We start from the raw sequence: 23,209 nt of genomic DNA, 5'->3' as shown, positions 1-23,209 counted from the left end.
CACTTCTCCTGGGACAGCAGCCAGCCTCATCCAACCCACCAGCAACCAACACCCCTCCCAGCTTGGCTCCTTCAGCCCGGACAGCCCAGCACCCCTTTTCTCCCCAGGCACTCACAGCATCCTGCCCGAGGGGCGGCAAGGTCTCGAAGTCGTCCAGGGTGGCCTGGGCTGCGTTCACAGCCTGCATGCTGGAGTTGATGGTGCCCGTCAGCGCCTGCTGGGCTGAAGTCTGCAAGGCAAGGGCAGGGTGAGGTGCGCTGGGGGAAGCACTCTGGGAAGGCGCAGCCACAAAAGGGGGGCAGGCAGCAAAAAGGGGGGTCTCCACTCCGCGCCCCCCGCTGGGAAATGCCCCATCCCGCTGCAAAGTGGATGCCCAGTGGAGAGCCCAGCCCATAACCATCTCTCTGGGAGCAGGAGCAAAGGCTGGGGGGACACAGAGCTTCTACAGCAAGCCCTGGGGGCAGGCACCGAAGGTAACAGACTCCTTGTGGCCCTGCTCAAATGTTCCCTTGGCTGCAGAGGAGGATGAAGGGGAGGGCAGCACCCCCAGCAGCAGCAGGGCTGCGCCACGGACCACAGCACCAGGAACAGCCCCGCAGGTGCCCGTTCCCTGCAGTGGTGGGCACGGGGAGCGCTTACCAGGGGCGGCATGTGCCCTCGGTGCATCTGGCCGCTGGTGATCTGCAGCTGGGCCTGGGGCATGGTCCCCACCTGGAAGTTCTCGGGGCCCCCAGCCCCGGTGCGCATGATGGCCGGCAGGGCCACCGAGCCCAGCTCCGCCTTGCCGACGCGGTTAAACTGCTGCTGCAGCACAGTCGACCTGCAACGGGGGGGGAAAACGGCAGCTAGATCCGGGAACGCTCACCTCAGACAAACCTCCTCCCCGAACCAGCGCCACCGCTGTGTACGAGCCCCCGAGGGTGAAGGACGCCCACGGGGTGCCGGGGGCTGCAGCTGTCCCGCGTGCGTGCAGCACGGCACACTTACTTCTTCGGAGACACGGAGTCTTCCAGCATGGTGGACTCCTCATCCCCCTCCAGTCCGAAGTGGTCTTTGCTCTTTTTCTGTGGAGGTGAAGGGAAAACACGTCAGCCTGCGTGCACCTCCCAGCCTCCGCCCCGCTGCCCAGGCTGGGGCACCCCCCAGCCCCATGGCACGTCCCCAGCCCCCCCAGCAGCACCGCATGCCCGTGGGGCACCTCGCAGCACCCCAAGGAGAGGAGCCAGCTGTAGGCAGGCTCCCCGCACACCCAGGCACTCGCCTTTTTCAGGATGATGTCGATGTAGCCGGCGATCAGCTGGGCGATCTGCTCCCCCTCCGTTGTCTGCACGGAGTAGTAGCCATCCTGGTAATCTCCGAAATCCTGCAACAGCACGGCACGGGGTTGCACCAGGGCAAGGTGCATGCGCCCGTCCTGAGCCCCTCTGGTATGTGCTAAGCACCCGTGGCCAGCTGCTGTGCCAGGAGCAGGGCTCAGCCCCTCCATCCACCCATCGCGGGGCCGGCAGAGGCAGGAGGAGCAGGGCAAGGCAGCCCCACGGAGGGGAACAACCCAAGGGAGGAGCAGAGGGATGAGGGCTGGGGCTGGCCCCTACCAGGGTGAAGCTCTTGGGGGAGGCTGCCCAGCGCTTGATGTTGGTCAGGCTCCACTCCTGAATCACTTCCTTGGTTTTCTCGTCCACGCGCATCACGCACTCCTTGGTGATCCCCAGCAGCCGCGGCACCAGCTTGTTCTTCCCCTTCATCTTCTCCTGCGGGACGGGACAAAGGGGTGAGGGGCTGCCCCAAAGCTCGCTCACGTGGCCAGCAAAAGCCCCCAAGGCCACGCTTCCAGGTGATGACAGCAACAGCGTGGGTCTTGGAAAGGACACGGGGAAAAGCACGAACCAAGGAGTGAGAAGGCAGCACGGAGGGAAAGCCAAAACGAGGAGCAGGCACAGAAGGGACACAAGGAAAGCTGGAGCAGGTTGGGGTGAGGAGCGGATAGGGACAGGAACGATGAAGGGATGCTGGAAAAAGGGAATTTTGGCCAGCTAGCACGAGAGGTGGGGCTGGGGAGCCGCTGCTCTACCTTGACCAGGAAGAAGGAGACGCCGTAGGTCTTGAGGGAACGGGCCAGTTTCACGTAGCGAACTTTGGCCTCGATCTCGCTCATGTTCCCGCAGCTCTTGTGGGCCTGCAGCAACAATGAGAGGACATCAGGACAGCTCCACGGTCCCCTGGCTGTGACGCTGTGTTGTCCCTCCCCATCGCAGCCTTCCCAGGCTCTCCCCGCTCCGCCCTGCACGTACCATGAAGATCTTGCGCTCCCCTTTCTGCTTGATGTACTCCTTGGGCAGGAAGTCCTTGAGCCTGCCAAAAGACAGCAAAATCAGCTGTTACAGCACGGCCCGAAGCCATTCCGCTTCGCCTACGAAGACACCCAGCCTTCGAGAAACCCCTGCCAGCGCGGAGAGTTTTTGGGAACAGGAAGGATGTGGGAGAGGTCGCTGCGCTAACGACAACTCCAGGACCCGCAGGACCTCTCCTCCTCGGAGCCACCCCTCCGCCCTCCGGGACGACGGAGCCCCAGGGGCTGCTGCTCGGCGCTATGGGAGGGTGCTGGCAGAGGCAGCGGCACCCCCGGGACACTCACTCCAGAAATCCTGGCTTGTGCTTCTGCTCGTTGTGCGGCCCGAACTGGATCTGGCACTGGTAGCCGGCGAACTCGCACGCTTTGTCGAAGGAGACGGGGTGGGAACCGTTGAGGATGTCATCCCGAGCCTGCGTGGGAAGAGAAGGCACCGGGATCTGAGCACCCTGAAACACCCCCGCGGCTGCCCCTGGCCCAAAATCTCAACCGTGAGCCCTGATGGGCACGGGGCAGCGGAGCGAGGCACGCCGTACCTGCACGTAGAGCAGGTTGAGCTGCACGGGGTCTCTCGAGTCCACGTTCTGGTCGGAGTAGAAGAACTTGCGCCGCAGCAGTAGCGTCTCGTTGTCGTCGATGCCCTGCTCGCGCAGGGTCCGGCCGTGGTCCAGCCAGTTCACTGCAGGCGAGGGCAGAGCATGAGCAGGGACGGACAGACGGCCGGGCAGGGACAGACAGCCGGGCAGGAGGCCCCGCTCCCATCCCTGCCGCCCCCTGCGTGGGCTGGATCCACCCCAAGCACTCCCCAGCACGTACACTCATCGTCCGTGTGCAGTTTCTGCTTGAGCTTCTCCATCTTCTTCTCATCCCGCAGCAGGGTCTTGTCCTTCTTGAGCGTGCCGGTGACCTCCTCCTTCTTCTCTTCCATGATCTCCCGGACGAGGGAGTACTCGTCGTAGTTGGTGATGCCTGCAGGAGCGCACGGGACTGAGCTGGTGCCGCTCCCCTCCTCCCCTGAGACCCTCCTGTCCCTCACCACCGCCCGTCCTCTCACCGATCCGGGCGCATATTGTCATCAGCATGTCTGTGACGGTTTTGGAGTCATCGACCATGACAGTTTTCACCGTCCCGTCCAGCATGCGGATCTTCAGGGGCCGCTGCTTCTTCTTGTACTCCATGGTGTCCTGCAGGCACAGCGAGCACAGCTCCCAGCGCGGGCACCGGGCACCCGCAGCTCCCACTGACCCTGGGGGGGACGCGGGGCGCACGATGCGGGCTGGGCGCTTACCCCGTTGCGGAGCATGTAGTAGTCCAGAGCCTTCCCAGCCTCCAGCCAGATCCCTTTCTTTGGGTCTTCATCCGAGAGGAACAGCCCGAAATCATTGGCTGGAAAACAGAGAGCCTCTGTCGGCACAGCCCCGGGCTGGATGGGGCCAGGAAAGAGCGCTGCAGCGAGCAGCCACCGCTGCCACGAGCAGGGGGAAAGCCTGAGTGGGCACAAAGCTGGCAAACGAGCGTCGGGGTAGGTGTTTGACATCCACTTATCTACAGGAAAATTCATCTGAAGCACGCCTACGCAATGGTGACAGTCACAGCTGAGGGGAGAGCTTGGAGCTGTGCTTGACAGCTGAAATCTTTGGTGCGAAACATTATGAAGCACGATGATAAGATGCTGCAAAACCTAACAGACAAAGCACGATGATAAAATGCTGGGCATCGCCAGGAAGGGTGCTGGGAACGCGGCAGAGGGCATCGCCTCCCCGGACTGTAAAACCTCAGCAAACCCAGACCTTGGGCGCTGCTGCCCCTTGAAAATACACCGAGATGGACCAGGAGGAGCAGCCGCTTGGTACGAGGGACTAAGGAAGCTGGCACTCCTTGCTTTGGGGAGGAGCAGGCTGGAGGAGGACGTGCTGGAGGCTTACAAGGTCTCGGACATGGTGAATCAGTGCAGAAGTGATGTTCTGCAAATCCTGCCAGCCTGTGCCAGGGGACTGGGTGGGTCGGCTGCTGCCAGAGCCCAGGGACAGCCCCGGTGCTCTTGTTGCGAGAAGCGCGACGGGCTCCGGCCCGGGAAAAGCCCTTCTTCTCCCCTCCAAAAGCCCTTCTCCTCCCCTCCAAAAGCCCTTCTCCTCCCCTCCAGCAGCTGCTGGGCCGGCCATTGGTTTTGTAAGCGGGCGTTGCTGGCGGGGAAGGGGAAATTCCTGAGCTGCCCTGCGCCTGCCCGGCTCACGCTGAGCTGAGGATCCTGCTAAACGGAACAAGAGAACCGGGGAGGCTGGCCTTTGCTTTTTTTTTTTTTTTTTTTTAAATAAAAGAAAACAACTATTTTCAAAGCCAATTTTAAGAGGATAATTCTAAAGCTCTGAAAACTGAGCAGCTTGTCTGGATCTTTGGCTCGGGAGGGGAGAGGCGCTTCCCGAAACAGGGCAAGAGCAGAACTGGAAGCTGTGCGCAGAGGGTGCGGGGATGCCACATTACGGCCACAAAACCCAGGCCAAAAGCAGGGGAATTGGGTAACGCCTGGCCCAGCAGCTTGAGACCCCTCTCCTGGTGTAGTGCGAGGAGCAGGGCAGGAAAGCACGCTCAGGATGGGTTTGCTGGGGGACAGGGGCAGGGTGCGCCCAGATTTAAGCAGCAGGACCCTGCTAAAGGTGACAAAATAAACGAGCAGCTCCAAAAGGGATCCACGAGGGCCACCGGGTAAGGGCAGCAAGGAGAAACAACAGCTGCAAGGATCTCAGAGGGAAAGAAGAGCTCCGAGCAGATAAATGGAAGATCTGTACGCGAGGTTCCCAAAATTGCAACCCAAAGGCTTTTGGAGAGCTGCGGGCACGGCGGTGGGGAAGGGGAGGCAGCGAGGAGCAGCAGTGCTGAGCTCAGCCCTGTTTCCAGCAGGGTCGAGCTCCAGCTGTTCTAGGGAAAAGCCGTGAGCAAGGGGGCAGGAACTCGGGCACGAGCAGCTCCCTTTAAGGTTTTCTCCTCGCCCTTTACGAGCAGCTTGGCTTGGGCCCAGGGGCAGGAAATGCAATGGCTGCGGATCTGTATAAACACCCCGTCCCCCTCCGAAACCGAAAGCTGCGGTCACACAGAGCGAGAAGGCATTTCCTCTGCTCCGCCAGGAATCCGCTGCTCCCAGATGTCGTCGCCTTCCCCTCCTCCTCCTCCTCCTCCTCCTCCTCCTCCTCCTCCTCCTCCTCCTCCTCCTCCTCCTCCCGTGGTCCCCACGCCGCGGCCGCTCCCTGCCCAACACGGGGCTCGGCGCAGCGCCGCAGGAATCAATCGCCCGGGCACGACTCGCATCGTGAGGTCGTTTGTCATCGGCTTAATTCTGAGCCTGACGGCAGCCGGGAGATATTACAGCTGAAAGAGCTCGGCGAGGTAGCAGCAGACCAGCACGTCACGGCCTCGCGGAGGGCCGCCGGGGAGGGATGTATATTCCCCAAGAAAGGAAAAGTTAACTTATATGGTGCAGGAGCACCCGCTGGGAGCACTGCGGCTGCTCGAGCCCACCTAGCCTTGGCCAGATTAATGAATGCACGCAGGAGAGAGGAGACAAGAGACAGGCGGGGAGCTGGCTGGGAGAGCTTGACCACTATTTCACTTCCCATGTGTTCCCCTACTGCCCTGAGCCCCCACCGGGCATAAATAAGGGAGCACAAAGAGCACCGAGGTCTGGTCCCGTGCCCTGAAAGCACGCTGATGGGGAGCATCGAGGTGCGAGGGGAGCCCTTGTCAGGCTGCAGGAACTATCGGTTATTCTCCTTTACTTATTTTTAAGCAGGCGACCTTACAAGGCGACGACCCGCGCCCTGAGCAGGCAGGTCAAGTCAGCTCCTCCCGGAGCTTTTTGGGGCCGCCACCCCGCACAGCAGGGACACCGCCTTCATTTTTGGGAGCCTGTGCACCCAGCGAAGGGCCACCAAGCGGCGATATCAGGGCAACCTCTCCCAGCGTGCTGGCAGAGCAGGACCTGCAACGCACCCATACCAGCATCGCTGCACCAAGGGGAGGTCTCCAGACCTCCGAAAGCAGCCGCGGTGCTCAACGAACACGAGAGCATCCCCGTGGATGAGGACCGTCTCCCACAAAACACCGCTTTGCACAAAAGCTTCTGAGGTTCAGAATCAAGTTTTTTCGCCCCCAGAGGTGCCTAGCAGGGACAGGCTCTCCTCTCCCTTAAACCTTCCTCTCCCCACGCCAAGGGGAGCACCCAACACGCACCCCACTGCTACTCTCTTTTGGGTGCAGAAACCCAGACCTGCGTGGAATGAAACACGAAAGGGAGGATGTGAAATGTCAAATTTTTAAACATTTTTTTTTAGGGGACTGAACAGCCATATGATGAGCGGCAAAAGGTCGTGGAGATCAGCCTGGACTAAATTTGGCTTTGCCCAAAGCTGCAGCAGTGGGAGAGGGGCTTTGTGTCCTGGCAGTACCAATGCCAAGCCTGTCCCAGGCAGGTGAGAGGCTGTTTAGGGCACCTCCAGGGGCGTGAAAAGAAGAAAAAGGAGATGCAGCTGGGAAAGCAGAGGCCGGGCAGCAGGAGGGGACGGGGGACGAGCCCAGGAGCAGGGCAGAGCCTCGTCCCTGCACTGCACGGAGAAGATGGGGTCACCGCGGACTTACGCTGTCCCATCTGTGCCTCGGGCACCCGCTCCCGGATCATGCGGCAGGCGTCGTACACCATGGTGGAGGGCTCGAACTGCATCGTCTTCACCACATTGCCGATGCTGATCTTCAGCGAGAGGGCAACCATGGTGGCGGCTGGACTGTCCCCACTCCTGCGTCACCTGCCGGAGGACACAACCGGGTCAGCTCTCGGTGCCAGGACCCCGCGCGCACCCCGGGGACCTGATGGTGGCCGAGATCTTCTGGGATGGAGACAGGATCACAGAATTGTCTAGGTTGGAAGAGACCTCCAAGATCATCTAGTCCAACCTCTGCCCTAACACTAACAAGTCCTCCACTAAACCATATCGCTAAGCTCTACATCTAAACGTCTTTTAAAGACCTCCAGGGATGGCGACTCAACCACTTCCCTGGGCAGCCCATTCCAATGCCTAACAACCCTTTCGGTAAAGAAGTTCTTCCTAACATCCAACCTAAACCTCCCCTGGCACAACTTTAGCCCATTCCCCCTTGTCCTGTCCCTAGGCACGTGGGAGAATAGACGCATGTGCTCGCCCCACCAAACCTGCCTGGATGCCGTGGTGGAGGAGCAGAGATCAGGGCTCGGCTCCCCAACCGAGCAAGGGCTGGTGGTGGCAGCTCCCGGGGTCCTTCATGGACACGAGGGCTTCAGATGAAGCTCCTCGCTCGTCACCCCGCTGCACCCAAGGGTGGTTTTGAGCTCTGGCCAGGACGGCGCCTTCCCCATCCTTCACCCTGGCATCACGGGAGCGGATTCTGCAGCCCTCACCCACCAGCGAGGAGGAAACGCGTGCCAGCAGGGCGGCGAGATAAGTTGGGACAGCGTGACGGAGGGGGGTTAATTATAACCGCCATGACACAGAAGCCACAAGAAGGAAAACCCTGCTTTGACCCGAGGCCACCAGTGTCCGGCCCCGCTATCAGGGCCGAGCAGAGGTCCCACGTGGGCACCCCAAGGTGCCGAGCCTGGAAAACCCGTGCGTGCTTCCTGGGGGCGCAGAGCCCTTGGGGAGGAGATAGGGACCCCTGCACTGGGGGGGGGGGACACGGGCAATGCAAACCTCTGCCCCACCGCCAAGGGGCAACTTGGGTGTCCCCTGCCCTCCGGAGCCTGCCGGACGGAGCGACCTCGCTCCTCCACCGGGGCTGACCCGCTCCAGGCTCCCTGGAGCCACGGACAGCCGGAGGAGGCAGGAATCCCAGCGGATGCACACCGCATCTGCCCGGGGCCGGGCGGGAGGAGCGCGGTGCCGCCTCCGCCAGCGCATGGAGCCGCTCCAGCTGCGCATTCCTGAGCCGTTCGGCAATGCTGCGTGCAGCAGGAGCCCTCGCGGAGGCCCTCGGCCCCCGCCGACGAGGAATGCAAGGCGAGCGGTGCCCCCCCCCCCCCCCCAAGCACGCACCCTGCCCCGCAGCCCCCGGGCAGGATGAGTCCCCACGGCGGGTGCGGGTGAGGAGCAGCCGGCGGTGGAAAGGGGTTTTCGAGCATTTCGCAGGCAGGGCGGGCTGCTGCGGTCAGCGGGCCGTCGCTCGTCATCTTCCCTACATCTAAAAATATTCCAGAGCTGAGCGCAGGGCTGCCTTCCATCCCTGCCCCCTGAGCCGCCCTGGGGAAAGGAGGACGTGCTGCCTCCAGGGCAGGGTCAGGGACCACGAGGAGCACAGCATCAGGTGATAAAATTAACTCCATCCCGGCCCAAACCTGGATCACGCTGCGAAGGGAACGCGGTGCCAGAGCGAAACGGACGGTGCGAGCGGGCAGGAGCCCTTCCAGCCGCCCTGACCATCCCGGCAGCCCTGCTCTCGAGCTTTCTGACCAAAACGGCGAGTTCAGTTTTTGGAGGAACTGAACGCTTTTTTGGCGGCGTTTCCGTCACCAGAGGGGAAACGCAGCATTTTGCAGCAGGGCAGGGGCCGCTCCGTGCCACGCGCGCGCTCCCCACGACCACCAGCGGCTTGCACGTGGCCAACGCCACGCTGAAAGCAGGGTGCGAAAAGCAAAGCACGGAGAGCTCGGGGCGGGGGGGGGGGGGGCGAAAAGGGCGCTCGTAGTGGGCGTTACAGCTTCACACCCGGCGCAGCGCTGCAGACACTCACGTGCAAGGTGCTTAACGCCCCGAGCGAGCAGCCGACGCGCTCCCAGCGGCCTGTAAAGCAGAAGTGGTCTACTGCTATTTGCAGCAGCGCGCCTCGAAACCCCACGGCAATCTGGCGGAGGCTCGTCACGTGAGGCTTGTGAATCGGTGCGGGTGCCTCCCCGCAGGCACAGCGCCCCGCCGGGGGGGTGGGGGCACACCGGGGCCGGGAGCGCGCACGGAGCGAAGGGCGACGGTGGGCAACGGGGCGGCCCGAACGGGCGACGCGCGCACGGCGATGGGAGAGCACGGCCAGCCTCGCGCCGTCCCTCGGGACGGGATGGGGGGAAAAAAAAAAGTTAAATAAAAAGGAGAAAAAAAAAAAAAAAAAGGGGGCTACGCGAACGCACACCGAATTTTCTGGCTGGGCTCCAGGGGAGGCAAACAAGCCAGCGGCTGCTCGCTGGCAGGCGAGGGCAGACGGGGCGGCCGGAGGCACTTGTGCGGCGAGCCCCGGTGACGCAGCGGGTGCCTGCCCTCCCCGCGCGCGCCTCCCGGCACCGGGCTTCGCGTCCCTGGGCAGGGAAAAAAAAATAAAAAAATAAAAAAAAAAAAAAACGAAGTTTCACGTCGGTAACGACAACGATAAAAACCGCAAAAAGTTTTTGGCTCTGCCGTGCGGGAGGCACGGCGGCGGCACGCTCCCAGGAGCCGCGGCCCCGCGCCGAACGGACCCGTTCCCCAATTTTCCCCCGTTTTCCGGGCCCGTTTCCCAATTTTCCCTATTTTTGCCCCACGGCAGCCGCAGGGGGCTGCGGGTGCCCCCGGGAAGGGGCCCGTCCCCGGTGCAGGAAGCTCCCCCAGCCCTTCCGCCCGCGGTCGCAGCCCCGCCGCGGGGGCTCGGTGGCGAGGCAGGATCCGGGGAGCTCCGGGATTTTAATTTATTACTTTTTCTTTTTTTTCTTTTTTTTGTTGGGGGTGGGGTGGGGTTGCTTTTATTCCTTTTAACCAGCCGCGACGCCCGCCGGCCGCAGCCCAGCCCTCGGGGTTAACTTGTCACCGGAGGGCACGGAAACCCCAGCCGGCGGGGAGGTGCGCGCCGGCCCCGTTTTCGCCCCGATTTTGCCCGGTTTCACCCCGTTTTGCCCGTCTGCGAGCTGTCAGCCGGGGATAAGCCTTCCTCCTCCTCCTCCTCCTCCTCCTCCTCCCCGCCCGCGGGGTCACGGCGCGGCGGCTCCGCTACCGAACGCGGGGGCTGCCGCCGGTGGCCGGTCCCGGGGCACCGGGAGGAGGACGAGGAAGAGGAGGAGGATGGGGGGGGGGGGTACACCCACACGGTGCCCCGACCCCCGACCCCCGCAGCCTGCCCCCCCCCCCCCTCCCCACGGTGAGAACCGGGGGGGGATGTCCCGGTGCCCCGGCCCCCCCCCGGTGCCGGGACGCCCCGCGGCGAGCCGTGCCCGCTCCCCCGGCCCCGTGTACCTGGAGCAGCGCGCCGGGCCCGCCGAGCCTGTGCGGCAGCGGGGCGGCACCGCCCGCTTCCCGCCCCCCCGCCCCCCCCCCCCACCCCGTTCCCCGCCGCGCATGCGCCGGGACCGGGCGGAGCGGGGCGGAGCAGCACGGAGCGGGGCCGGACCGAGCCCCCCCCCCCCCCCCACCGTCCGGTCCCCGGGCATCGCCCCGCGGCGCCTCGGTAGCGATCGTGTCCCCCCCATCCCCGCCCCCCCCCCCCCCCCCATCCCCTCCCCCCCCCCCCATCCCCGCCCCGGTGCCGCCGCCGCCGCCGCGCGCGCTCCCGCGTCACCGGGAGGGGCGGGGCCGCACCGGGCGGGGCGGGGGGCGCGCGGGGGGTGCCGGGAGCGCGCTGACGTCAGCGGCGGGCGGGGGAGGAGGCGCTGAGGGGGAGGGTGCGATCGGTGCCGGTCCCGTCACGGAGCCGCTCCCCTCACGGAGCCGCTCCCCTCCCGGTCCCGTTACCGCTCCCCTCCCGGTCCCGTTACCGCTCCCCCAAGCCTCGGTGCCCCCCCCCCACCCCGAGCCGTCCCACAGCCCCCCCCCCGCCCGCCCCGTGCCCGCCGCCCGGTGGCTGAGGCCTGCTCCCGGCGCCGCCCGGTGCCCGCCTCGCCCATGGCGTGCCCGCAGCCCCCGGCGGAGCAGGACCTGCTCGGGTTCCTCCTCGGCGGTGAGGAGCCCGGGGACGGCCTCCTGCTGGAGGAGTGGGGCCTGCCCGGCGCCGAGGTGAGCTGTACCGGGGGGGGGGGGCTCCTCACGGGGGGCGGGGTCAGGTTTGGCTCCGTGCTCACCGAGGGTTTTTATTTTATACCATTTTATACCATTTTATACCATTTTATACCATTTTATACCATCTTAAATCATCTTAAATCATCTTAAATCATCTTAAATCATCTTAAATCATCTTAAATCATCTTAAATCATCTTAAATCATCTTAAATCATCTTAAATCATCTTAAATCATCTTAAATCATCTTAAATCATCTTATACCATCTTATCTTATACCATCTTATACCATTTTTTATTTTATATTACTTTATATTATTTATTTTATATTTTATTTTATTTTATTATCTTTTTTCTCCGCAGCTGCTGAGCGAGGAGATGGACGACTTCATCAGCCGCCTGCTGAGCCCCTTCGAGGACGAAGCGGGGTTGCTGCAGGGCTGCTCGCCGGCTGACAGCGACAGCGGCATTTCCGAGGACCAGAGCCTGTCCCGCAGCCCCGGCAGTGACCTGGCCGGCAGCCCTCAGAGCTCCGACATCGTGCAGGTTGATCACAACTATTCCCTCCACCAAGGCTGGCCGGCGCTGGAAAGCGTGAGGGCGGACACGGCGGAAGGAGATGTTTCCATCGACCTTGGTAAGCGATGTGGGGGGTCCTTCAGGCCCAGCTGCGGGTGGTGCTGTGCCTGAAAAAAAGAAGAAAAGGGTGCGGAAAAGCACCCTGACACAGAGGTCTGCTGTGGGGGCACGGAGTAGTGATGGAGAGACTTCTATCACGCCTTTCTGCTGCCATAAAATCGCAATTTCACGCTACTCGGATGTGGCTGGTGAGGTTTTTGTGCTGCTTCACTGAGGCCCGCAGCTTGACTCTCCCTTCCTTCCCCAGAGACATGGACGGGTTTGGAAAGCATGGCTGAGGCACTGGAAGCGAGCTCCAGTTTCCCAGTTGCTGTTGACGTGGATGCTGGACCCCAGCTCGTGCCCGGAGCCACCGTGCAGGTACTGACTGCTGTGCCTAAGGAAGCGTGTGTTGGTGGGCCCAGCCTTTGCTGTTCATCACATCTTCCCTTTTCTCCGGGGAAGGGAGAAATTGCTCTGAGGAATGTCTTTGGGGAAAGCTTTGGGAGAGCTTATCCTGGTTCTGCATGCCTTCTCTGCCCTGGGGTGGGCTCCGTCCCTTTACCTGGATTTTCAGTAGGTATATTTCTGCTGTTTTCTAGCCTGACTTCCCAGAGCTGGTGCTGACTGAGGAGGAGAAGCAGCTCCTGGAGAAGGAAGGTGTTTCGTTACCGACCTGTCTGCCACTGACCAAAGTGAGTCCTCACTGCTGCCTGTCACTCACAGACAGACTTTGGTTCCTCAAGCGCTTCAGCGCTGAAAACGCAGGACGGTGCCTCGGTGGGGCCACGTGTGGCAGGGCTCAGGGTCCTGCTCCTCCCCTCAGGGCCCTGGCTCTTGGTCTCCCCCCTTGCGACTGACTGCAGGAGGCAGTAACACCACAAGTGCTTTCGGCCTTCTTCCCGCTTGCCTGGTGGCTCGTGCGCTGCGTGCTTTTCATCTTCCTTGGGTTTATTTTATTGCTCTGGTACACCAGGAAGCTGCCGGTCTTATCAGCAGGCCAGAGTTTGCCTGGCAGCTTGTGCATTCATTCAGTGGCGTGGGAGGAGCAGGGGACAAAAGTACACAGGTTTCTGCTTTCTAGGCTGAGTGCAGCGCAGCATTTGTGGGGGCTGGGCTGCCATCAGCCTGGGGTGGCTGCTGATGAGGAATGGCTCTTGCAGGCTGAGGAGCAGCTCCTGAAGAAAGTGCGCCGGAAGATCCGGAACAGGCAGTCAGCCCAAGACAGCCGTCGCAGGAAGAAGATCTATATGGATGGCCTGGAAAACAGGTACGGGCGCGCAGCAGCTGTGCTCTGCTGCTGCTGGGGTCTTGCCTCCACGGGCAGAGAGCGAGCAGACCCCGCGGGGGGCTCAGAAGCTCGGGGCATGGCCTGCCTGCCCTGTTAGGCTTGGGGGAGGCACGGAGCTTGCTCAGTTTGAGCCCGGTGCTGGCCAGACCCCGCAGTGTTTGTGTCTGCCCCAGCCACACAGAGGTTCTGGCTGTCCCCTGAGGAAAAACCCCGGCGAAGTCCCTGCAGCTGACTAACAAACCTCTCTGTTTTTCCCCTGTGGTGTTCGTCTGTCCCGGGCAGGGTGGCAGCCTGCACGGCTCAGAACCACGAGCTGCAGAAGAAGGTGCAGCTCCTGCAGAAGCAGAACATGTGAGTTCTCTTGGTTGGACGTGGCCGGAGATGTGGTGGGGAGGGTTGTTCCCCTGCCTGGGGCTGTGGCCCGTCGCTGGCTGCGAAAGGGGAGGAGGGACGTACAGCTCGTGGCCCGACCGCTGCGCCAACGCGTTGTGCCTGCTCTCCTGCAGGTCTCTGCTGGAGCAGCTGCGCAAACTGCAGGCCTTGGTGAGGCAGTCCACCACCAAAACCACCACAGCGAGCACCTGCGTCATGGTGAGTGGCTTCAGCCCGCTTTGGGAAGGGATCTCGGCCGCCCCTGTAAATCTGGGCGGCAGGCGTTTATTGCGGCCAGTAATGCCTGTTCACGTCCTTTTGCTGAGAGCTCTGCTGATCTCTGTTCCCAGGTCCTGCTTCTGTCCTTCTGCCTCATCCTCTCGCCCAGCCTCTACTCGTTCGGGAGCAGAGGGCCGCAGCCGGAGCTCAGAGGTGAGTGCCCAGGGGGCTGAGCACGGTTCTGGGGAAAACGGGGCAGAGCACTTCCCACAGAGCCCAAATTCCTGGGCACTTCCAACCCGAGAGCCCCTGGGATGAGCGTTGGTTTGCCTTCCCTTTCCCAGCCCGGCTCCAGACCCTTCCCTTTCTCAGCCCAGGGTTAGGGGTGACACCAGAACTGCTCAAATCCGCCGCCGCGGGGAGCACGGGCTGTGCTCATGCCTGGCGGCTGCGCAGCATCCTCTTTCCCCGCCTCCCCGGGGAGGAGTGTTCTCCTCTCATGGGCTCGGCGGTGGCCTGTGCTCTGTAGGACTGCGAGAGGTTGACGCATCCCGCTCTCGAGGCAGGGATGACGAGGCAGCTCTTCCTCTTTTTGCAGTGCTATCGCGGCAGATTCGCGAGTTCCCGAACCAGGCTTGGCAGGCAGCACGAGGCAGGCAGGAGGAAGCTGCGCTGGAGGGGCTCAGCCCCAAGCCCGAGGACACCTCGCTGCTGGGCAGCCTCAATCGGTCACGGGAAGAGGGGCAGAGTCCACCCAAGCCCGATCCGAGATCCGCCTTCAGCGGCAACTCGTCCTCTGACCCTCCTGCGACAGCGGGCTCCGAGCTGGGCCCTCCCCAGCCGCAGGAGCAGCGCTCCCGGAGCGACCCCTTGCAGTCGGAGGTGCTGGCGCCGTGGAAAGCCAAGAGCCAGGAGTGGGTGGAGCACACCGCCAGCGTGGTCATCCAGCAGCACCACGCCGACGAGATGTGACCCTCACCTCCTGCTTGCTGCCTGCCGGGGTGAGGCCGGACGCCCCGTCGGGGAGGGACAAGCAGAGCCGCGTTAGCGGAGAATCCGTCGGAGCAAACACTTTTTAAATCATCTCCTGGTTGCTGGCATCTCAGAGGGTTTAACAGAGAGGAAGCGTTGTGCCGATGATCTATTCCTACACCCTGCTTTGTGTATCTCCAACGGGAGCCTGCCCGAGATGGGGTGGGAAGCTCTGGGAGCTTCGTTCCGCTGTGGTGCAGAGGGTGAAGGTGAAGGCTTGGTCCCGCTCTCCGTGCCGCGTCTGGTGGCCACGAGCACTTCTTCTTGTCCCTCCCCAGTGATCCCACAGCGCTGTCTGGTGTTTGGGCACGAGATGGCAAGCGGGGTGCTGACTTCAGTGCCCTGCAGGGAGTGGTCCTGCCCTTGAAACAGCCCTGGGGCTTCCCCTGATTCTGCTAGCCGCTGAGCCATGGGCTCGCTGCTGGCCGGGCTGGAGGAGGTGACGGGGAGTCGTTCCCAAGCTGTGTGAGCCAGTTCCCCTCGCAGGGGCCCAGCCTTTCCTATCCCACACCCCTGAGCTGAGCTTTTGCCCCTCGGGCAGAAGGGATGAGGCTGCCACGGGGGAGCAGAGCCGAGAGCTGCGGGGCCTCTTGCTCGTCCGAGGGCTTTCCTGTCCCCTTGGCCAGGTCCGGAGCGGTGCTGAGCGCCCCGGCTCTGCAGCCAGCTGGCTCTGGCCGCTCTGCGAGCTGGGGCTTGGTGTCCTCCCTGCAGTACAGCCCAGTGGTACCTGCTGAGCACCTCCTTCCCCTGCTTCGGATCTCAGCCCGTGAGGACGTTTCCTCGTTAGCGAAGTGTAAATAAGTATTAACGAAGTGTAAATAAAACCTGCTCTCTGTGCAGCTCTGCCCTCCCTGCTCCTTTCCGTCTGGGGCTGGGCTGAGCAGGTGAGGCTGGGCGTGGGGCTGGGAGCGTCGCAGAAGCACCCGGAGTGCAGGAGCCCCTCTCCCAGCCCAGCAGAGGCCGGGGACGTGTGACACCCTCCGAACAGTTCGGGAGGAACGGGTGCTGCCGGCACCCACGTGTGTGACGGCCGTGTGCAAGGAGTGGCGGCAGCAGGGCCTGCAGTGCGGCGATGCACGGCAGAACCGAGCGGCTTCCCCTGGAGGAAGTGCAAGGAGCCGCTGTCTGCCCCCACCTCTGCTTTCGTAAGGAGAAGCTGCACAATCGCAGGAAGTGGAGCAAAGCTGGAGTGGTGCAACAGCCCCGTCCCCTCGGCTGGGGGGCGATGGTTGCTAAACGAGGGCTGTGTGCTGAGCTCTGTCAGGGTCGCTGAGGCGTCAGAGGCTCCTGAGCTCAGGCTGCAGCGCCCAGCACGGGGCTTGGGGTGCAGGAGCCTGGGGAAGCAGGCGTGCTTATGGCAGAGAAGCACTGGAAGAGGCGTTGTGCGGGTGGGCGAGAAGTAAAATTGTTTGCTTTGTCTCCGCTTGCGAGAAGAAGAAGCGGAAGAGTGCGGCTCGCCCACGGGCTGTGCCTCGGGACAGGTGGCAGCACACTTCTGCTTCGAGGATGAGGTGACCCCGGGGAGGCAGCCGCTGCTCCTTCCCCAGGCGCCTCCTGCGGCGGCAGGTCGGTCTAGGAGCCCAGAATTGCTTTTGTTTCATTTTCTGCAGTTCAAGGGCAGGGTGTGTAACGCCACCGATGCCAGCGGGAGTCCCAGACGCTGGCCCAGGGCTGATCGATATCCGTGTGAGTCACGCAAAACAAAACCTGGCGGTGTAGCCGGCAGTGCCGGGGCTGGACGGGCACCGGCACCGGCGCCTGGCGCTGCGCCCCGCACCTGCCACCCGGCCGAGCGTCAGGAGGGGAGAGCTGGGGTGTCTCAGAGCCCGCATCAGGCCCAGGTACTGCCACAGAGACGTTTTGGGGTCGGTGCCCTGCACCCTCAGCCTGTGCCACCCCAGTAATGATGTTTTTTCACCGCTTTCTGTGCTCTTGTGCCTGCCCTGCCACGAGCGGCTATGAGCCAGCAAGGGGAAGGAAGCGTGGCACGGGCCTCGCGCCGCGGGGCGAGGGGCAGCGATGAGAAAAATGCTAGGAACGAGCCCTTCAGACGCGTGTTGTTCCCGTCAGGCAGAGGAACAGGAGGAGCCTGCTGTTTCTGTGACCCCCCCGCACTCCTCGTCCTCGCTGAGGACTGTCCCTGACAGCTCTTCTCCTCGCACGCTGCGGGTGGCGCGGGGCGTGCTGAGGTGCAGGGAGTGCTGCCGGCGCTGCCACAACGCTGTCCCCAGCTCGTGCGGGGCTGAGCAGGGTCCTGCTCCCCTGGAGATGGTGGGGACCTCGGGACAATCGTGGGATGGGGGTCACAGACGGGGGACGGGTGCTGGGAGAGGCACTGGGGTGCCACAGGAGGACGTCCTGGCAGACGGGATGTGAGAAGACAAGAGACAAAGGACGTTTTGCAGCAAAGCTTTATTGGGAGCAGAGGAAGGGGCAGGAGCTGGGTCTGCAGCCCAGCACCGACACCGGCTTGGGTCCCCGCGGGGCCGCCCTCACTCCCAGCGCTTGTGCAGGCGGGTGAAGACGTTGGTGCCGACCCTGTGGGGACAGAGCAGGAGACGTCAGGCAGGCAGCATGGGGCCACTGCGCCGCTGCCCGGGCCCTGTGCCTCTGCCCCGGGCTCACCTGGTGGCTTTCCAGTCGTCATTGATGCTGTCGACGTGTGACCGCAGGAGCCACATGGTCTTCAGGACCTCCTTGCCGTCCTTGTCCACGAAGCACTGGCCCGTGAAGACGGTGTTGGCGTCTGCGGGGAAGGGCAGGTGAGGGGAGCGTGGCCGGGGCCGTGAGCCCCGAGCTGGACAGTGCCGGAGCCGTGGCTCCTTGGGGACAGCTCGCTCGGGCTGTCCCTGCCCTCTGGGGACGGTGGTGTTGGGGAAGGCGGGCAGGGAGGGACGGGGGCTGCATGGAGATGGGCAGAGAGCAGCGGACTTCAGCCCCAGCCCCTCCTTTGTGTCCTGCGACCAGGAGGTGACCGAGCCCAGTGGCTCTGGGAGCAGGGATGGGGAGCCACTGGGGACACAGCAGGGGACGGGGGAAACATCGGGGACACCTACGGCAGGGATCATCGGGGTGCTGCAGGGAAGGGCAGGAAAGCATCAGTGATGGGGTCAGGGGCAGCACAAGGAGGGATGGGAAGCACTGGGGACACCGCAGGGAGGCTGGGCAAGGAGAATAACCTGAAAAGCTCCAGTTGACGGTGAAGCCGAAGGTGGGCTGGCTCTTCTGGTTGGTGCTGTGCTGGTTTCCCTTCAGCGGTGACAACTTGATCTCGTTTGTCGTGGCCGTCACAGCCGTGTGGTAGGTGCCGGTGAACTCGCCCTTGGTGTTCACAGCCCCGATGGTCATGTTGGAGCCCAGGTCGTTGGTCCAGCGCCCGGTCAGCACGCACTGGGGCAGAGGGGGCTCAGCACCGGGCAGGAGGCAGGCAGGGGGGCCCCCAGGGGTGCAGCCCCCACTGCCCGTCCCCATCCCCAAACCCGTCCCCATCCCCAAACCCGTCCCCAGCCCCTTACCTTCTCCGCAGAGAGGCCGGGGGCCAGCAGAGCCAGGCTGAGCAGCAGCAGGAGGGAGGTCGTCGGCACCATCTCTGCAGCAGGTGGACAGGCGGCCGTGCTCCTCGCAGGGCTCCCTCGCCTTTTTATTGCCGCAGGGGTGCCAGCTCTGCCCAGGGTTTGGTTGTGCAATCGGGGCGGTTCCACTTCAGCAGTTCCCGGCTGCAGGCACGGATTCCCAAAATCCGGTGTTGAAACTGTCCCTCCTTGCTGGCGTTTACAAAGAAGAGCCCCCCGGGGAGGCTGGCAGCACGGGGGCTCAGCCGGGGAAAACCCCTTTCAGGGAGGATGCTCCCTTCTGCTGCCCCTTGGCCACCTCGGGGCTGTGCCGGGGCAGCACATAAGGTGCCCAGCAGCATCAACACCAGCCCCCCCCGGCGATGACAGCATCACAGCCCCCGCCTTCTCCTCCTCACCCATCTCCATCATGCAAAACAAATTTGGGACCGGAGCTGCTGCAAGGTTTCCAGGTGTGCAGCTCCCTCCCAACTGCAGCCAAGCACCGGGTGCAGCCCCAGGGGCTCGCGCTCTCCCAAACCCCTTTTTAATAAAGTCTTTATTTCTTAATAAAGAAAACCCCCCAGCACTGAAAAAGCCAGCAAGGAGCATGAAACCATCACGTCCTGGGTGCGCCAGCAAACAGATTTGCTGCTGTGCTGGCAGGTTGGAGGAAAAAGACTGATTCTGAGAAGCAAGCATTCCTCGAATATCTTGGTTGTCGTGTTTCAATGCTGACAAATATTATTTTTACACCGGGGTTTTCAAGTCGCTTAAATCACGTATTTACATACTTCCGCTTTTGTTGCTGGCCGGGGAGGCTGACGTGACTCAGTTCATGCCAGATTTCCTCATATGTTCCTTAAAAACATCCAAGGTGACCTCTTAAGAAAAAAAAAAAAAAAGTATTGCTTCCCCAGTCATCACCCACAGGCACAGAGAAAAAAAATAAATCCATTTCTGGTAAGGGAGCAGCTCAGAAATACATCTCCGTTCTCCTTTCCTTTTAGCCTCGCTTCTGAGCCCTGGTTTCTCTCCGGCAGGAGGACTGATCAGCGCCCGTGCTGCTGGACGCCTCGGTGCCACCTCTCTGCAGAAGCCCTGCAGACCCCTTGCTGCTCCCCCAGCATCGCACTTCCCGTCAGGACCACTTTGGGGATTTAGGCTCCCGTGGCTCGCTTCCCGCAGGATTTTCCAGCCCTTGGTCTCTCTGCTGCACACACACGTGCCCCGGCTGTGACAGCAGCCGTGCCTTTCTGGGAAAAATTCCTGCTGCTGTGTTGACTTTGCTTTTATCTAGGAATCGGCTGCACCTCAAGGTAGGATTTCCCATTAAGCGCTGGGTTTACTTTGGCTGCCCAGGCACAGCTCATTTACGCACGGGTAGGTTTCGTTTGGCAGAACAGAAGCTCCACCATCAGGATTATTTACCATTCCTTTTCCTATATTTAATAAACCTTAGCCTGGTGGTGCGCGAGAGCTGGTGCGCAGGATCTGTGCGCTGAGCATCCTCCGACATCCCCCGAGCCGGGCAGCACGTGGCGAGCCCTGCGATTGAGTCAGCCTTGGGAAATGTTTCTCCACAAATGGTGGAGAAAATGACTCCTCTCTGGAACCAAAGATCGCCAGCCCAGCCTAGAGAATTGCCCGTGCGGACCTTTCTGAAAGCTGGCCCTCTAAGATGCAATTGTAACTGTTGTGCTAAAAAGAAAATAGTAGCATTATCCATTTATATGGTAACATCGAACTCCCCGGTCTTTGAAAGAAAACCTGTAGGCAGCCCATCCCATAGGGTTAATGAGCAATTCCAGCAGGTTTCAACAATTCAGCCAAGCCTTGAAGAAAACCTGACAGCTTTGGCAGCTGCTTTTGTTCTTTGCCTGCCAGCCCAGGATGTAACCGCACGTGGGGACATCCAACGGGGGTGAGTGGTTTGTTCCTCGGGGGCCGTGCACAGTGCTGAGCTCCTTGTGCTCACCCCTGGGGGGGTGTCCCCACGTCGCCAGCCCCTGGCCCAGCTGACAGCCAAAGCCCTGGCGCAGAGCAAAGGGGGCTTGGCTTCCAGGGGGCGGCAGGGGAGTGCACCTCCCCGAAACTAGCTGGGTGCAGCCGCCGGGCAGGATGTGTGCCAGAACGAGGAAAAGGATGCGAGGAGCCCAGCCCTGGCACCACGAGCTGGTGACAGGTTGGTCACAGGGCCAGCCCTGGCCGCCTCCCACGCAGCCTGGTGGCATTCTGGTACCCGTGCCAGTTTCGGTTCCTTCCTGGGGCAGGGAGCGCGAGGACTTCTCGCTCCCATCACCGGCCCGCGGGCAGGATCCCATGGGAGCCAGCCTGTACCCAAGGCATGTCCCCAGGAAGCACGAGAGGGGGGACAGACAGCCGGACAATAGTTTGCTGGGCACTCAAAGTGATTTATCAGCTGAAACCTGCTCCCCCGGCTCGCGGCACGGTGCCAGGCCAGGGCCGTGCCGCCTCGCCGAGCTTCAGCTGCTGTGCCCGCGGGGCTGGGCTGGGCTGGGGATGCTGGCAGTGCCATCCTGCCGACGGGGAGCTCACGGCAAAGCCTGCGGGGTGGCACAGGGACACATCCCGCAGCAGGACACGGGGGGCTGTGGGTACCGGCACGCTCGTTTGGGTACGTGCCGGGAATCGTACCGCCGGCGGACCAGAAAGGTGGGCGAAAGGGAAGGGAAGGGGTAAATGCTCTGCCCGGCCCTCAGTCAGCCCCACGCTGGTGCCGCAGGTTGGAGCCCCTCTCTGTTTTGCTCTGCACAACGCTACTGCGCGCCAGCAGGGCGAGCTTTTCCTGGGCAGGGGAGAGCCCCAGCTGGCAGCAGAAGTATTGCAGCCCTTCCGAGGGGAAACCCCGCGCGAGCACCGGCCGTATGGGTTATCCGCTAGCACCAGCTGCTGGATGTCGGTGGAAACAACTCGCGGAAACCCGGCAGCCCGTTCAAAAGAGGGGCAGCTGTCAACGCAGAGGGAGCCCGCAGGAATAAATCAGATTGCTCTGGCCACGCGACGCGCGTGGTCTGGTTTTGATGGGGTTGCGCAAAGAGCAGCGGACGGGGACCCAAAATACGGGCTGTGCAGCGCCCTGGCTGTAACCGGAGCTGTGCTGGGCGGCTGGGGAGAGCGAGGCGAGGTCGGGGTGACCGGGGAACCTGCACGGCCGCGGGGAGAGGCGTGGGAGTTCATCTGCTGAGGGTGATGGAAAGTGTTGCCTGATAAAGCATGGAAACGCTCCGCTGCCTGGCGGGGAACAAGGATGGTTTAAAAAAAAAAAAAAAAAAGTACAACCTCGGCTGATATGGATTCATATATGTTTTTTTTAATGTTAGAGGCTGGGTTAGGTTGTGGCATGCAGAACCTGTGGGGTGCAAGCTTTGCCATGGCCAAGGGGCGGAGGGGGTCACCCCGAGAGCCCCTGCTTAGCTGGGTGGGCCGGCTGCAGCCGCAGCACGCCTTCACGGGGTGGGTGAAGCCACATCCTCGCAGGACGAGGACAAGCTGTGCAGGATCTTCCCTCCTGGGGCACGTTTGCGCGTGAAGATGTTTCTGCCCACCCTGCAGGGAAGCAGAGAGGTCCTGTGGGACGACTCGCATACGCAGCCCGCTCAGTGCCGTGGGTGATGGGGGTGTCCCCAAATGTTCCCCAGCTTGTCCCACACAGCTGCTGGACACCCCGTGCCCATTCCCCACAACCCCCGGCTGCAAACCCCACACTGGGGGGCTCCTGGGGCAGCCCCCACGCCCTGCTCACCCCACCAAGGGATGCTCTGAGGGGTGCTGGGGAGGACCCATCCCCAGTGCCACTGCCCACCACGTCCCCCTGCTACCTGGTGGCTTTCCAGTCCTCCTCCAGGGACCCGACGGCTTCGCGCAGCAGCCACGTGGTGCTCAGCACCTCCCTCCCGCTCGCCTCCACGAAGCACTGCCCAGCGAAGGTGGTGGTGGCATCTGGGGGGAAGCGGTGAGGTGGGAGGGGGGTGGCACCCGATCAGTGCCCCCCTTTGCTGGGGTGCCCCAAAGCCCCCCCTTTTCCCCAGGCAGACTTCCCGGAGGAGAACAAGTCCAGCTGGAGCAACTCATGGTGCCGGCCCTGGTGCCCCAGCACTTACTGGAGAACATGTCCCACCGCACGGTGAAGGCAAAAGTGGGTGATGCCACCTCGCTGGGCTGCTGCTGGGCTCCCTTCAGCGGGGAGACACGGGGACAGCTGCCGGCGAGGGTCACCCGGGTGAGGTATTCGCCCTGGAAGCCCCCGTCATCCGTCAGTGCCGAAATCTCCATCAGTGAGTCCTGCTCGTTCCTCCACAGCCCGCTGAGCTGGCACTGTGGGGACAGGGACACAGGCCATGCACTGTCCCCATGTGCAGACCCCTCGCCCCGTCTCCTAGCCCCCTACCTTCCTCTCCACGGGGCTGATGCACACCACCAGGGCCAGGAACAGGGCCAGGGCGAAGGCACTGCTCCCCATGGCTGCGGGGCTGCCCAGCGCCTGGCACGGTTTCCCCTGGCCCCTTTATAGGGCTGTAACCGGAGCCAGGGCCAGAGCAGGCCAGACGAGGTCGGGGTGACCCGGGCAGGGCTGCGGGGGGGCTGCACTCCCCGTGCCGGGGGCTCGCACCGCCCACCGCCTTCCCCTGCCGCCGCCAGCTGTGTGGCGTCAGCTCCTGCCGCTGGTCCTGAGCCATCTCCGCTGGAGCGTGCGGCTTTGCTGGGAGATGGGGCTGGGAGATGGGGCTGCAGCCACAACCCCAAATTAATCCCTCCGGTACTTGCAGAAGGGATCTTCTGGAAGAC

General features: G+C 62.7%; 4 protein-coding genes across 7 annotated transcripts in view; 1 reads left to right on the top strand and 3 right to left on the bottom strand.

Annotated features, from left to right (window-relative positions):
* Positions 1 to 10,667, bottom strand: part of TLN1 (talin 1) — a 31,816-nt gene extending 21,149 nt beyond the window's left edge. For 2 of the 4 annotated variants that reach the window (XM_080572715.1, XM_080572718.1), the window contains exons 1-14: positions 10,561 to 10,667; positions 6,980 to 7,143; positions 3,639 to 3,736; positions 3,405 to 3,534; positions 3,167 to 3,319; positions 2,887 to 3,029; positions 2,636 to 2,763; positions 2,292 to 2,352; positions 2,072 to 2,176; positions 1,596 to 1,751; positions 1,262 to 1,363; positions 988 to 1,064; positions 640 to 820; positions 116 to 229 (exon numbers count right to left, since the gene is read on the bottom strand). In XM_080572715.1, the coding sequence (XP_080428841.1) occupies positions 116 to 229; positions 640 to 820; positions 988 to 1,064; positions 1,262 to 1,363; positions 1,596 to 1,751; positions 2,072 to 2,176; positions 2,292 to 2,352; positions 2,636 to 2,763; positions 2,887 to 3,029; positions 3,167 to 3,319; positions 3,405 to 3,534; positions 3,639 to 3,736; positions 6,980 to 7,109 (1,578 nt within the window). In that variant the 5' untranslated portion in view covers positions 7,110 to 7,143; positions 10,561 to 10,667. Of the gene's footprint in view, positions 1 to 115; positions 230 to 639; positions 821 to 987; positions 1,065 to 1,261; positions 1,364 to 1,595; positions 1,752 to 2,071; positions 2,177 to 2,291; positions 2,353 to 2,635; positions 2,764 to 2,886; positions 3,030 to 3,166; positions 3,320 to 3,404; positions 3,535 to 3,638; positions 3,737 to 6,979; positions 7,144 to 9,100; positions 9,392 to 10,560 lie in introns of those variants that run through there. The other 2 variants (XM_080572717.1, XM_080572716.1) reach the window with 2 other exon arrangements.
* Positions 10,668 to 11,037: 370 nt separating this feature from the next.
* Positions 11,038 to 15,688, top strand: CREB3 (cAMP responsive element binding protein 3). Its single transcript, XM_080572720.1, has 9 exons — positions 11,038 to 11,316; positions 11,681 to 11,954; positions 12,204 to 12,316; positions 12,538 to 12,630; positions 13,099 to 13,205; positions 13,509 to 13,577; positions 13,733 to 13,817; positions 13,949 to 14,030; positions 14,416 to 15,688. Exons 1-9 carry the CDS (start codon positions 11,206 to 11,208, stop codon positions 14,787 to 14,789), a joined length of 1,308 nt encoding a protein of 435 aa, XP_080428846.1. The 5' UTR covers positions 11,038 to 11,205; the 3' UTR covers positions 14,790 to 15,688.
* Positions 15,689 to 17,242: 1,554 nt separating this feature from the next.
* Positions 17,243 to 18,525, bottom strand: LOC308185071 (avidin-like). Its single transcript, XM_080572732.1, has 4 exons — positions 18,365 to 18,525; positions 18,029 to 18,239; positions 17,475 to 17,595; positions 17,243 to 17,387 (listed from the first exon to the last, which is right to left on the bottom strand). Exons 1-4 carry the CDS (start codon positions 18,434 to 18,436, stop codon positions 17,342 to 17,344), a joined length of 450 nt encoding a protein of 149 aa, XP_080428858.1. The 5' UTR covers positions 18,437 to 18,525; the 3' UTR covers positions 17,243 to 17,341.
* Positions 18,526 to 21,714: 3,189 nt separating this feature from the next.
* On the bottom strand, positions 21,715 to 23,054 carry LOC308185070 (avidin-like). Its single transcript, XM_080572731.1, has 4 exons — positions 22,812 to 23,054; positions 22,525 to 22,738; positions 22,243 to 22,363; positions 21,715 to 21,970 (listed from the first exon to the last, which is right to left on the bottom strand). The coding sequence occupies exons 1-4, from the start codon at positions 22,881 to 22,883 to the stop codon at positions 21,871 to 21,873; spliced, it is 507 nt and encodes a 168-aa protein (XP_080428857.1). The 5' UTR covers positions 22,884 to 23,054; the 3' UTR covers positions 21,715 to 21,870.
* Between the last annotated feature and the right edge of the window lie 155 nt (positions 23,055 to 23,209).

This window comes from Anser brachyrhynchus, assembly GCF_964034855.1.
Source record: "Anser brachyrhynchus genome assembly, chromosome: Z".
Lineage (NCBI taxonomy): Eukaryota > Metazoa > Chordata > Aves > Anseriformes > Anatidae > Anser > Anser brachyrhynchus.
This window is presented reverse-complemented; position numbering and strand designations above follow the sequence as displayed.